The sequence below is a fragment of the Gavia stellata genome, chromosome 2 (assembly GCF_030936135.1).
Source record: "Gavia stellata isolate bGavSte3 chromosome 2, bGavSte3.hap2, whole genome shotgun sequence".
Taxonomy (NCBI): Eukaryota; Metazoa; Chordata; class Aves; order Gaviiformes; family Gaviidae; genus Gavia; species Gavia stellata.
Genome location: NC_082595.1, coordinates 63,478,760 through 63,493,072, shown reverse-complemented (window position 1 = coordinate 63,493,072; position 14,313 = coordinate 63,478,760). Strand labels below are relative to the sequence as shown.

The window sequence follows — 14,313 nt, the reverse complement described above, 5'->3', positions numbered from 1 at the left end:
AGAAAATTAGAGAGGGTTATATTAGATCAGTTCTAACTTAGTCTTCCAGAGAAAAGTACTGTACAGTACTGCAGTAGGAGTACTGTAAGGTGAAAAAAGAGCATCTTCTCTGAAGGTTCTCTCAACACTGTATTATTCTTAAAGATGTTTGCTACTACTAAAGGTAGCCATTGTCCTTGTTGTTCTAGAGGAATAGGGTATCCTTTACAGTCAAGATAATTAATGTAATCGCCAAAAATTTTAAGAACTACACTGGCTTCTTAGTGCTTGTTCTAATTCGAAGTACTGCTTTTCTTCACATTTTCTGATCATTACCAGTAATACATAAATTGCTTGATATGCGTTTTGACCAATGGGTTCCAAACTGCTATACTCTCTGCGACAACTCCACTGCGGTGATTAAGAACAAAAAAAGATCAAGCTAACACTCCTTGCAGTCCAAAGACTTAAAAGATAGACTCTAAGTAGATGCCACTCTTTCCTTTGGTCTAACGATGCCCATGACAGAAAGCCTTTAACTTTTATCCATCAGTTTTCCTCTGAGGAACAGTTTAAGGAGATGAAACTATTTAGCAATCCAGAAAGGTGAGCACTGTACAGCATTCATTAAGCAGGTTAATATATACATAATTGAATAAATGACCAGTTTAAGGAGATACAGGGAAGTATGGGTTGGGATAATAACTGCTCAAGTTCTTATTTTTTAGAGCACTTCAACAAGCAGTAAAAGCCTTGAATAAATAGTTTCATAAGCTAATTTAAATTAAAAAGCAGTATCTAAACAGTTACCCACAGCCTGTAACAGTCCAAAGTAATATTGACACAATATTTTACAAAGACCATTTTGACTGTCAGTGGTTTAAGGTCACTATTCAACCTGTTCTACTTCTGACAACATTCTTTATATCAACAGTTGGTAATCAACGTATATATTCAATCTACATATATAAAAATATATTTCTTCATTGAAATTTTTTTTCTCAGCACAGTTAAAAGAGAGACTTAATTATATCCATGTTTCCTAAAGCAAAGACATATAGACACTGTGGGTGGTTCTTGAAACCCTTCCCTCCCTCTTCTTGTGGTGGTCCCTAAGTATCTGGCAGCAGGAACAGCTCACATATATGGCTACAAATGCTGAGTCTGAAAATCGTATTTTCTCTGTGTTCCCACGGCACAAAGCTCAGTTATGGATGTCACCATAGACAAGCAATCACCACAATTACCATGAAGCTTCCAGTTGAATGAAAAGTCATCAGAAAAGAGAAAAACATAGAGGAAAGGAAAAAACAGATGGAGAAAAACAAAGAAAGAGAAGCTCATATTGGTTGTGTTGAACTGACAAAAAGATGCAGCTAATGTCACTGGTGCATTAATTCACTAAAGGAGGGGAGTTAAAAAACAGTCTTGGAAAAATATCTAAATTACTTTTTGAAAACAAGAGTGAAAAAGGTTGAAAACAACTTGCTTCACCGATATCTATTATGTCTTTAGGCATATCTTTGATGAGATACTACTTTTTTTCCCTTTGTTCAGAAAAATTAAGTAGATCTAAACTTTGATAACAATGAATAAAGTCTGAAAATCCAGCTGTGGAAAGGAGTTTGCCATCATTTTCTAATATACCTTTGATAATGTACTCTATTTTGTTACAACATTATTTTAATGCCTTGACCAGAATAGATATAAATTGTAGATTAAGACAAAACATGTAAGTTTACAAGAACAAAAATTAGAAGATACCAAAAAAGTCCAAAGAGGGTAATTTTTAATATAATGAAATTCAAACAAGCAAGATTTTCCTGTGGAAAGAGACTGTATTATCATCATTTTATACATCACATACTGAAGTCAAAGAGACATTATGGACAGAAGTATCCATTTTTTGGAGGGTGGGAGAGAAGAAGAGTAATGAGAGGCCTAGAACTTGACTTCAGAGAGTGCCTGGTGTTTGCACACTCAAAGCCCCAGAGCTCTCACTGATTCCACGTACAAGCAAGCAAGCTGTTCAGCAGAACGCTCACGCTGATCACTGCATTTTTCTGGTGCTCCTCTCTATAAAATGGGTGGTTTTGTAACACCGAGCTTGCCTAGTATCACATATGAATGAACTCCCTAGGGGAGAAAGAACTGAATTGAATTCCCAAAGGCAGTATTCAGCTGCCTAAATTATAATACTTCCTGAAGTACATTCATTCCCCATCCACCACTTCAACAATCAGGACAGTGATTTTTCACTACACAGCCCTGACACCAAAAACATGCCCAGCCTGTGCAGGAAGACAAAAGTCTCACAGAAAACAAAGGGAGATGAGAGGTGGAGAGTGATTATAAGCTGTATAATGATCAGTGTGCGTGTGTATGGAAATTAAGATTGTACAGGCAGTCTATAACTCTGACACCTCCTAAATTTAAAGTATTCAACTTCAAATGGATACAACTACTTTAGAAGAAAAACATTTATGCATAGTTCCCCAGGTTTCCAAAAAATGCTTGCAAATTAAATTCTCATATGCCTATAAAATGGATAGAAACTCTCAGCTCTACAGTCTTCTCTGCATTTTGAAGTGGTGGAGCATCTATTGACAGAGGAAGCTTGTTAAACTCTCAGTGAATCAGCATCAGAGAGAAAATGAGTTGACTGAGTGGGTTTCATGGAGACTTCAGCAGCACAGACGTGCTGAGGTTTTGTAGTCTCGAGAGTCTAGTCCACTTGCTGGGAAAGGGAGAAGAACGTCCACGTTATGGCTGCTAACATTTCTACAGGCAAAATTCAAAAGTGGCACTATGCAGTCTGGTGAGTTAGTAGGGTTTTTTTAATAGCTCAAAGCTGTATTAGAGCATGAACACTTAATAAGGTGCACATTACATTTGAATAGTGAATGGGATGAGTGGATTAAGCCAAGCAAGAGAATAATCAAGATTCACTTATTGGCTAAGTTGAATCATCAGTGAACAGAGTATGATGAACTGAAGCAGTCAAGCCTAAACCAGTGCTGCCCTTCACACCTCTTAAGTGCACTGACCTTAACTGTGCGTGTTCCTCAGCAGTAAGAATCACTGCTGTCATGGGCATCCATCTTTTCAGGTCATTTTTCATAAGTCTGAACCTTTCTCTATCATCTGTCCATTTTGTCCTAGTTCTGCTTCTTCCTGATCTATCTCCTAGGTCTTTTTTTCTTTCCATGTTGTCATGCTTTATTTTCTACTTTGTATTCCTGTCTGGGGTGCAGTCTACTTGTACAGCAAACCCTGAACAAGTTTTCCACAGTCCCTTATCTGACTATCTTCAGCTCCACCTGACCACCTATCCACCTGCATCTTCTCATTCTGCCAGTGCAATCTGCCCTTCTTTTAAACTTTTGATTCAACTTGTTTCTCCAAACGTGTCTCCAGACCATCCGAATCACTTCACCAGCAGGACTTCCTCTCCCATTCTTTCACAGATGCCTTGCACAATCTCAGTGTAGGATCCACATGCAATATGCTTCTTTTTCTCCCTCATCCTTTTATCATCTCCTATCCCACTTACTGTCCAGGTGTTCACAGTTATAATGTCAGTTTTTGGCTTTTACCCCAATCTCTTTCATCCTGCCACATTGTTTATAGTCGCTCTCCCCATCACATTTAATGACTCCCAGATCTGTCATTTTCTTCCAAATTTCTTGTTCAGTCAGTTTGCCTCCCCCTCCACTGGCTCTATGTATCAGCCTACCCCCATATCTCCTCAAGAGTTCACATTATTTTCTGCATTTAGCTCAGACAGTTTGCTTTCTGTTACCTACCAGAAGAGGAGGAGAACACTCAGAATATAAGAGGAACAACTGAACAATGCAACAATGCAAAGCGGCATTACAGGAGAAATTCTGCTGATTCCTAGCGAGCTCACACCCATGTGAGGAATCAAGTTTATTAAACTCTACGTTTGCAAGTTGCTCAGTAGAATCAAGGTTCTACAAGGATCAAAACTAGGCCAAATTTAAGCAGATTTATACAGGAACAGACAAGTATATACCGATACAAGGAAACCCGCCAAATTTCAAATCGCTAAGTGTAAGGATAGTACCTATTTTAGTTTCCTTTCTTCCAAGTAATCACCATTTTTTGCCCCCACTGAGTAAACAGAATAGGGGTTTTTTTTAGCCTTTAACAAAAATGAAGCAAGCAATTAGCATAACACATTTCTATTCTACTATTAAAGGTTGGTGCATTTGTCAACATCTGAAAAGAAGGCCTACTAATTGGAAGCATCAAGTCACTGGTACTCAGATAAAATGATATTCCATTCACACTTTTAATAAAGGCAGTAACCAGCACATTCCCCATCTGCAGCTTTAGCAAATCCACATAAAAATTATCATCCATTATATCCTGGAATAACTTTCGCATAAATGCTTTTTGAGTTTCATTTAATTTGTGCTCTTGACTGCCTTCCAAGTCAAAATGCATCATCCTTCTTACTCTTTTTTTTAAATCCACTTTGTACCTTTTCACTAGTGTCTGTAGGATCCTCACACTTAAGAATTTCTCAAATGGTTAAACTTGCTTGTGCTAACATTCAAGTATCTATTTGTATCTTGCTTTATCTTTTGGACAGTTAGTTGAAAGCATTATCTAAAATTATGCTCTAAAATTTATAGTAACTTTAGGAAAAATGGACACATGGCTAGCAACATTCCATATTTTTCATACCTTCTGTTATTTCTGGAAATTGTTTCCATGTGTTAACAAGTATTAAACAGGGGTAAAAAAAATACTTTGAGATTTCAGTCAATTTCTAAGATCACTCACTTAAAGAAATCCATGACAACTGTTTGATTTTGAATTACACAACTTCGGTGTACAACAACATCTTACAGATTTTTACACTGATTTCAAATTTAGTGCTGTACTGTCAAAATGTGCTGATACTACACCAGTAAATTCTGTGCCAAGATCTTCTCTAGAATATCAGACATTTCTCAAAACAAATTGTGATTTCTTGACTGAAAAAGTTACCCATTTACAGGTATTGGTAAGACAACACCAAGAACAAGATGAAAAACATTTCACATGAAATAATTTTGATCTTAATTTGCAGAGTATGTAACTTTTACATTTATCCCGCCTAAGTAGTATATCAGAGTTCCAATAGATGTAATATTTGAGGCTAAAATAACATCCAGAAATGCTTATTTTTCTGAATAAGTGCTGATCAACAAATGCTATTTTATGACAAGATACAATGCTACATGAACTAATTGGTATCTTGTCACACAATACTACTTAGTAACCATACATAAACTATTACACACTTAAAACAATCTCTTTCTTTTCTAGTACATTTTTAAAGGTTGGGCTTCAACAGGGAAAAAAGTATTCTGAAAACATCTTAATTTTCTATCAATTTTGAAGTTTTACATATGAAGAGTTTATGCAATATAAAATTAAAGTTAACTTAAAATAAAACTTCTGTTGACATTGCTTTAAGAATATTTTTTAAAAATGCAGAAAGTAACATAGGAATGTTTTTACTAAGAACAGTGTGATGGCAAAGGAGTACACAAATTTTAAAGTAAAACTTCCAGAGACTAATTCTTTAGGAATGCCTAAGGACTCAGTCTTATCCTCTGCAAACACTGCAGGTAATGTATAATGGGCACACTAAAGGGCCAGGAAGGAGTGAAATCTGAAACTCTGGTACTGAAACATAGTTCTACCTCCCAAATCCCCATATTAAAAAAAAAAAAAAAACCAAAAAACAAAACCCAAAAAACCAAACCAATAAATCAACAGAAAAAATTATCTTATTGGACAAAAGTTTTTTCTACAGTACCTTCAGGGGCGATAGCACTAGGACACACATCTTTTAGCAGATCTCCCAAAGTATGCAACTGTCCTCCTGAAGCAATTGGTCGAAATAGCTTCTGTATAAAAGGTCTCTCTGTTGTTGCCTGTTTTAATAACAAAATTAGCAAAACCAACAATTTAAGGACTATGCAAATATGTAGTATTACTATTTGAGACAGGCAGAAGATAGGACAGAACAAGAGGTTGCAGCAGAAGAAATTTCTGGCATTTCCATTTCTCCCCCCCCCCCCCCCCCCCCCCCCCACCTTGCATTCCATTCATATCATGAAATGCAGGGGAGTCTTTGTTAACAATTGAAAGTAAGTTGACACTCCAGAAAACTGTGAAAATAATTTATAAACAGTGTCATGGATATAAAAGTGTTATTCTTTTTTTTTTAAATAAAAAAACCCCCTTCTGTTATGGGAATAGGAGCTGCTTGAACAAAACATTTCAATATATTCTTAATTTAAGTAAAACACGCAGTGAGCACAAACTTAGGAGCTCAATATATGCCTATATGTTTTGTCAAGTCAAAGCAATACTGTAACAAATATCCAACACGTTCTGCAATAGACTATCTTCCTCCTTTTAGAAACACATTAAACACTTTCAGTGGCAAACGAGTATTCTTACAGCTCAATCCAGGTGAATTTTTTTCCAGTAGATTTTATGTTGAAAAATTCAAAGTATCTCAGCTACAAGAAACAGAGTACAATAAAAAAAAGAGAAAAAGAAAAAAAAAGTGTTGTGCTTTGACAGACAACCTAGAGTCTTCTGCCTACTTAAGGAATTAGTCAGATGTAAAGAACATATATGCCCCACTTCTGCTGCAGATATGCACAAGAATTCAGAATGATTTCAACTATGGGTCCTGTTAGATCTTGCACATCATCATAATTTGTTTTGGAGACAAAAAAAGCAAATTGAGTGGCAGTAACTGCTGCCAGTCACTGTCCACAACATAGGCAATGAAACTCCCAAGACTGCAGAAGCAGCAAAGTAGCTTATGGGATCTACAGATGCACTTATTTAAGAACTGTGGTTATGTTAAGGTAATCCCCTTTGAGTATCTGTATAAGCAACCCCAGGGTCAGCAAGCATCTGATATTGAAAGGACAGAAAAAGTTGTTTTTTTTTTTTCCTGACAACCTGACCTCTCCCCCCAAACTGGGCACCTGAGCCAGAAAACAGAAGTTAAAAACCTCATATTCAACCAACCCAAAAATTTTAATCAAGTTCTAAATTGTTGCTGACAAATTTCTGCTAGCAAGTAACTCCAGAAAGCAGCTTATGTGGCCTGCCTTACAGGTGACTGGGCTCCAGTAAATCACACTCTCATCAATACTATCTTAATTGGAAAAAGCAATACAAGCCACTGCCCCTTCCGAATTTAGTTCTCTATCGCTCAGGAAGTGGTTCCTGTCCTACTACAGTAATTAAAAAATAGAAACAAAACAACACAACTCAACATCAAGAAGTATTTTATCTCCTGGTGGAGGTTTTTGGAAAAAAATAAACACCAAGTATAGAAAAAATCTGAAAGTTAAAAATTAATTTTGAAAGGAAGTTACGATGTGGTCTCTGTCACCTACCTACATGAAAAGCCACAAGCCGTAGATTAACCATGACAACTTAATTGTCATTCACCTCTCTTGAAACAGCAGGGCAAGGAGTCTTTTCATAAGCATGGTACACTACCTCAAAGTAATTCCAGGGCAGTACAGTGCAGAACTGTTGACACAGCTACTTGTTACTTCTTGCCAACAGTCTCCAAAAATGGAAAAATAGTCTTTTTCCAGTTTTCTTATGAAGAGTGATCAAAAGGAGCTGACTAGCTGCTATAGTCAATTCTCTATGTCCTCAGGGTAGCAGAATGTGGATACAAACAGCATTAATGAAATGTCTGAACATTTGAAAAATGATGGGAGTCACACAGCCAGCAGGAACCACCTCAGACAGATCCACGCTTGAGAAGTGAACTCTGGCACATTATATTGAAGAAGTGTCCCTCCAAAACATTAAAAAAAAAACCAAAAAAGAGACAAAACCCCTAAAACATTGTTACAGCCAAAACAATTTTCTATCAAGTTTATTTTAAAAAAATAATCAATTATTCACAGAAGTCTAATCACAGCTCCCAAGTGCTTACCATTTGAAGTAGCAGAAATGGAAATAAACACCAGAAGAAGGATGCAGGCAAAGGTGGTTATCATCAATAGACTTTTAAGATAAGAATTTCCCAAATGCATACTGCAGTTTCTCATTATTTAGTAATAAACGACAATCAGTTTTTTTTCATAGTTATCATAGTTTAATGCCAAGAGGGAAAAGCCAAAGATGTATTTACTAAAATCTCTCATGCAGTTGCTTACTGCTGCAAAGCAATAGCCTCAGCTGCTATCATGAAACGTTACAGAAAATGAATTCAATTTTGTATTTTAAGTGTTGAGCAATACAGATGTGGTAATGTAAATAAAAATCACTGGTCTCCATCAATGTTAAAATGATAAAAGTAACTGCACATTGTTTATACAAAGATTGTAGTTCACAAATATAATCCTACAGGCAGAGTATTACCCCAACATGCTTACACTCCCTCCCTCCCATGCAGCAGATGCTTTATGCATTAAAAGTCAAAAGAAAAGTCCCATCTTACAATCTAGAATGTTTATAGGATAACTTTTCAAAGTATCTTAGTCATATAGGAGCATAAATCATTTTAGAAAAATCTTACCATCACCCCTTTTGAAGTGTGGTAGCTAGTAATACAAGCTCAACTTGACTACAGCTTTCTACTCTAGTATTTACTACAACGCGTGAAGGACCAGCCAACACGAGTAATTGCTTACATAATGTTGTGCTTTGTACAATATTTACTTAATCATGCAAAACAGTACTATCTGTAATCTAACCCACAAAGACATCACTGCATAACTGTTAACTGACAATCATTTTAAATAATCTACATCAGGCCTAAAGCACGTATTTGTACAGTATCCATTGTTTTTTCCTAAGATTATCATAGCTTCAACAGAGTATAGTGGTTTTTTAATTATTTTATTTTATAGTCTAGCCCCAGCATAGCTGTGAGCTGTTCAAAAGATACTGGATGCATTTGCAGGATACAACAGGTGAGAGTCAATCAGTAATTGCTGATGACAGATCTACAAAGGAAATGCCTTCAAGTATACGAGCATACGAAGACAATCACCTGGCCCAAAATTTGCAGTGCATTTTACACTGATCGTGTCCACAATTTAATATCAAATCAACTCTAAGTTAACATATTTTCTAGAAAATTGGACTTATTTATTGCAACTGAAATTTCTCATTCTGCTACACAGCACCACAAATATTGTGCTTTGCAGAACAAATGAAGACTTTATTCTTCTTAAAGAAAGTTTAAACAATAACCGTGATATGAAAGTGACAGTCAGAAAAAAATAGATTAAAATTACCTATTCAGGTATACTGGCATTGAGAAGAGTTATAGGTGAGGGAAAGTTTTAAGAGGCCCTTTAAAGGCAGCATAAAGCCTCACAGGATCAGAGACAAGCTATATAGTTACATATTATGCTAGCAATTATAATTCTTTTTCTTCCACATTATCCTGCCAAAAAAAAAAAAAAAGCAGTCAGCTTGCCTGGTCCTTTTCAGAATCAAGAGAACATCAAACACTGCATGAAATCCACAATTTAATTAGTCAGATACTTTATACAGGATGCCTCTTAAAATGAAAAACATAACTCATGAACTGCTGGGTTTTAATCTGGAAAAATCAGACAGCTACCCATATTTCCATCTAGAGGAAGGGATTTGGATTTTCTGCCTAAACACTCTGCTGCTGCTCTAATAGTATTCAAACAAATAAAAGTTACCATACATATTGAACCCACAAAGTAAAAAAAGAATTCCTTACAATTCCCACCTATGCATAAGCTGGCAGCCTAAAACCGTAAAACTTGAGACTTCCCTACATACTCCATCGTATTTTCAGTAACTTGTCAAGTTCATAGTCTGTGCTCTAATGTGTTTTGTAATGAACCACTTTACACTAAAAAAACCTCTCATAATTTAAATTGATCATTTTGTTTAAACTGATTTAAACTCAACCAAGAAGCTTTAAAAGTAATAATAAGAGTTTGCATAATGAGTTATTTTATATAAAAAGGAAAGTATAGGAAAATTAACTACTCCCTGAAAATAAAATTAATTATATAAATTGTATTACATATTTACTCGAAAGTGTATTTTCCATTTATTTTCTAAGATGTCTTCTGCTTTGTAGAAATGTTTTCAATTAAAAATCTCAATGCACAATGAAAAAGTGACTAATTGAAAAGATGACGAATTGCTGTAGTCACAAAACCATCACAATACCGTGTCTGTCTGAAAACGAGATACTGCAAAGCCCCATCTGAAATACTGCTCTTTCACTGGTTCTGAATTGCAGTTTTTCTGCTGCTATTTCTGGCTATGTATCTTTGGCTTCTTTTTGCTTTAATATTAGACCAGAATCACCAAGTACTTCAGTGTGGAAAAGGCACAAGCAATGTTTCTGGGGTTTTTTTTTTGTGTGTTGTTTTTTTTTTTTTTTTTTGGGGGGGGGGGGTGTTGTTTTGTTTGTTTGGGGTTTTTTGTTTCTTTTTAAAAAGACTCCACTCACTGGAAACTAGACAGGCAGGTTATCAGACTGAAACATTAAATGGAAGTGGCAGCTAAGACTGAAAATCTCCAATACACTCAGGTAAGAAAGGACTGATGTCAGCATGGGAAAGAACTCTTTCTGGCTGTGCAGAAAAAGCAAGTTCTGAGGACCTAGCCTAAGGTGGCTCTCCTGAACTTGCCCTACCTCTTGTCCCAAGTTTTAATAACGTTATCTACAGTTGCTTCAACTGCTGCATATTTTGTCTTTCATTCAGAAACTAGACACATATTAAGAGGGGTTACTTGGCTCTTAAACTCATTTCATATACCCTGATAACCTGCAGAATAAGGCCAATAGAAACATGTGATTGGCTTCTGGAAAAAAAAAAAATCACCAATGAATAAAAAATACCACATCAGAGAGAGCTTTTACATACGTAAACAGCTAACATTAGATGGCCAAAACAAGCCAGCAAGGCAGTCTATGCAAAAATAACATCAGTGATGTAGGAGAGAGAACATTTTAATAGCAAGGCAAACATTGACTATCATCATCTAGAAAATAAGCAGGTGACTATACAGTAAAGAAATCTAAGAGCAGATTTAGTCCAACTCATGTTCATTATTCGGCATTACCGGCATGCCTGCAGGCTGCATAAGCTGGTGATCACAGCAGATAATAAAATGCTTTACAAGCAAAATCATGTGTACGTAGACCTCTCATTCTTCCCCCACCACTCAGTGCTGCTGTTCTAAGCTTCCTATGTCCAATCATGCCCTTTCTTAAACAAAAGCAAAACTAAAAACCAACCATTTGCTTTTGTGATGGCCAGTGTAACTCAAATAGATTAAATCAATTTTCCAAGTTAAATGCTGCAAAATATTTATGTATAAATAATTGGCCAATATCTATAGCAGTCCTTTTTTGTACTTTCCTGCATATTTCTTGTTCATACAACCTATTAAATATTTTTGAAAGATAAATTAATGTTCCACCTATCAAGATACCTTAAGCTTATGCTAGGACGACAGAAGACTCTAGTGTGATACTCACATCCTAATTAACTCCACAACAGAGTAAAGGTGAAAAAAGGTAAAAATATCAATACTGCTTAACTGATACTTGTAAGTGATTCCTGTTTCATCATTCAATTAATAAAAGCTTAAAAAAAGAGCTAGGCAAGCATGTATTGAAGGAAATACTATTCTAGGCACAGACTTGTGATGTTAAACATCAAATTCTCCCTTTCACTTTAATTTGTAATCTCAAATTAAAAAACACAGGGGACACTGCATTAAGTATTAAATTGATTTGTTCTGCTATGGTCCGATCCTATTTTTAACGTGTTTTTAATCTTAAAATACTTCCCTATTCACAATCGCTGCTATTTCCCAGCATACCTTCCAGTTTATGCTTCTAAATAAATAGATTCTGAAAGATTTGTGTGTCAGCTGGAGTCTCGCCATTTTACTTCAAAAAATATTTCAAAAAATTATTATAGTCTTACTTCATCGACTATTTTATAAGCAATCACTTTGTGCTTCAGTCAGGATAACCTTGAAAAAGTATTTTCAAAGTGTGCTAAGAAATAATACGCTTACACTCTAAGGCTAGAGATTCAAGTTATAGCATAACTTGAAATCCATTATTTAAGTGCCAAAACACAACATCAGGATAACTTCATTTTCACTACTGAATTGTAGTATACTATACCTATGCACAAACACTACATTCCAGTAAGTGAGCCGCCAACCTACAGGTTTTTAAAAAAACCTGTGAAAATAATCCATGTTTGTATTGTGTCCACTTCCCAAGAATTCAATAAAAGGTCATTTATTCATTTCAACACAAATGAAGGAAGCCTTTTCCTAACAAGAATATTCATATTGCTTTACTAAATCTTAAGTTATCTGAATTTCTGCATTAAAAAGCATTAATTAACTTCCTCTGTTTCCTTATGTGATTATTTTACTTCAATGTATCAAATTCAATGCTAGCAGTCCACAGACCAGGGTGGAGGAAAAAAACAAACAAACAAAAAACAGAGTGAACAGAATTTGTAATTCTGTTATTCGACGATTTTAACTGACTTTTATCTCTGTTCCCTCCAAAGAATCTGTAGGAGCTCTTAAGCTGCCAGAATGCAATGAGTTTCAAGAAAAGCCGTTCTCTCACTTTTTAAGCCCACAGATTTACAGTGAAACAATTCCAGTGTGAAAACCAACCGAGGCTTTCAGAGATAGATGGGCTCAAGTTTATACCTTTCTTTTTGGCTTAGTTTATGAGGACACAAGGTAACTATTTCTAATTGCTCCAACGCTCAAAACTCTGCAACGCTCTTGACTAACGCTTTAAAGGTCTGTTTGCAAATCGCTGCTTTCTGATGACAATAGACACAGAAAAGTGAGGAAATTCAAATGATGGTAATATTTATTCTGCTAGAATATTGAAACAAGGTATTTCTATAAGCTTGTCCCACTTGACAAAAAAAAGGTAAAACCAGCTTATTTCTACACAAAGCCTAATTTACAGCTGCAGTGCAAGTTTGTCTCTGCCACTCTAGAGCACAGCATCTCAGGCTATGCAGAACTTGCCAGTGACAAAATGAGAGGTTACCTTCAGGAAACTCAATGCTCAACCAGGATCAAAATTAATCACACAAAAATAGAAATTTTAATCTATTTATTTTTAAAAAAACCCATGGTCCCCTTATTTTAAATAATGTCGTCGGAAGCACTGGTCACACTGCTACCAGCACACATAATTTATCCTTGCCAACTTCTTTGCTAGAAGGAACATACCATTCTCTTAGAAAGCATGTTAGTGCCATTCAGACTAAAGAAAACTCTCCCAACAGCAGACCTCACAAACTGATTACTCAGATTTAGCCTTTATTTTTATACCTTTACAGAGACTCAGCTAAAATTCAGTGACTGCTCTCCTCCATTTCCCTCGGCTAGACTTCATTTGAAATATTAAAACAGTAGGTTGTAAGAAGCCTTCACAGAGCCCCAGTAAAACAAGCTTAATGAAAGTTACAACTCTTCCTCTGCATTTCAAGCAACCCCCCCCCTCCCCAAATCAAATCTCACCACAAGCAGTCAGTGACCATATGCAGGACAACTGGCTGAAGTTAAACTCAGCAAGAAATACATATACACACACTGAAAGAAGCTTCAAAGAACTCACTCTTCCTCAAGCATCTATTAAAAACCTATAAACTTCATTTCTTTCGTAAGGCAGCAAGTTCACCCTTGATTTTCAGCTCAACAAGCTAAAGTACACACACAAAGGGGAAATTATCTCATTTTATCCATTTGAAATCTGTCACCTTTCAAATTTCATCAGTATTTTTTGAGCTTCTATTACAAGAGGCATAAAACACAACAACGTGATTTGTCTTTATCCTGTAATCATTGCTCCTCTCCTTCAAATCTTCCAAGCTATAGAGGGCTTCTCCCAGACACCCCATTGCTTTATTGTACACCTTTGATGATTTTTCTATTTCACTTACTCTTCAAGTTGTTAGGACTGGAACAACGTTCCAAGAAAAATAAAAGACTGTTTCTAGTATTTAATTAGTCTCTGCAAACTCCATCTAATAGATGCTCTAGTTATGATTTTCTGTGCTTTGAATAAGGCTGGTGCTGCTTTTGTTATTCAGAATTTTGAACTGCTTACCTGCAATGTCACATCACTGTTCAGAGAATAAGGTATGTCACATTACAAAATAGAACTAATTAATTTTTTTTTAATAAAAGAACTAAGTAATGGTTTTATATGTTCAATATGTAACTAAAAACCGTAAGACGAAAAGAAAGAGTATAAACATG

The 14,313-nt window shown here is 35.7% G+C and overlaps 1 protein-coding gene across 1 annotated transcript in view; it reads right to left on the bottom strand.

Moving 5' to 3' along the window:
- The window catches only part of ATG5 (autophagy related 5), an 86,860-nt gene that overhangs the window by 21,444 nt on the left and 51,103 nt on the right, over window positions 1–14,313 (bottom strand). The window contains exon 7 of the mRNA XM_059834135.1: window positions 5,816–5,933. Within this exon, the coding sequence (XP_059690118.1) occupies window positions 5,816–5,933 (118 nt within the window). The remainder of the gene's footprint in view (window positions 1–5,815; window positions 5,934–14,313) is intronic.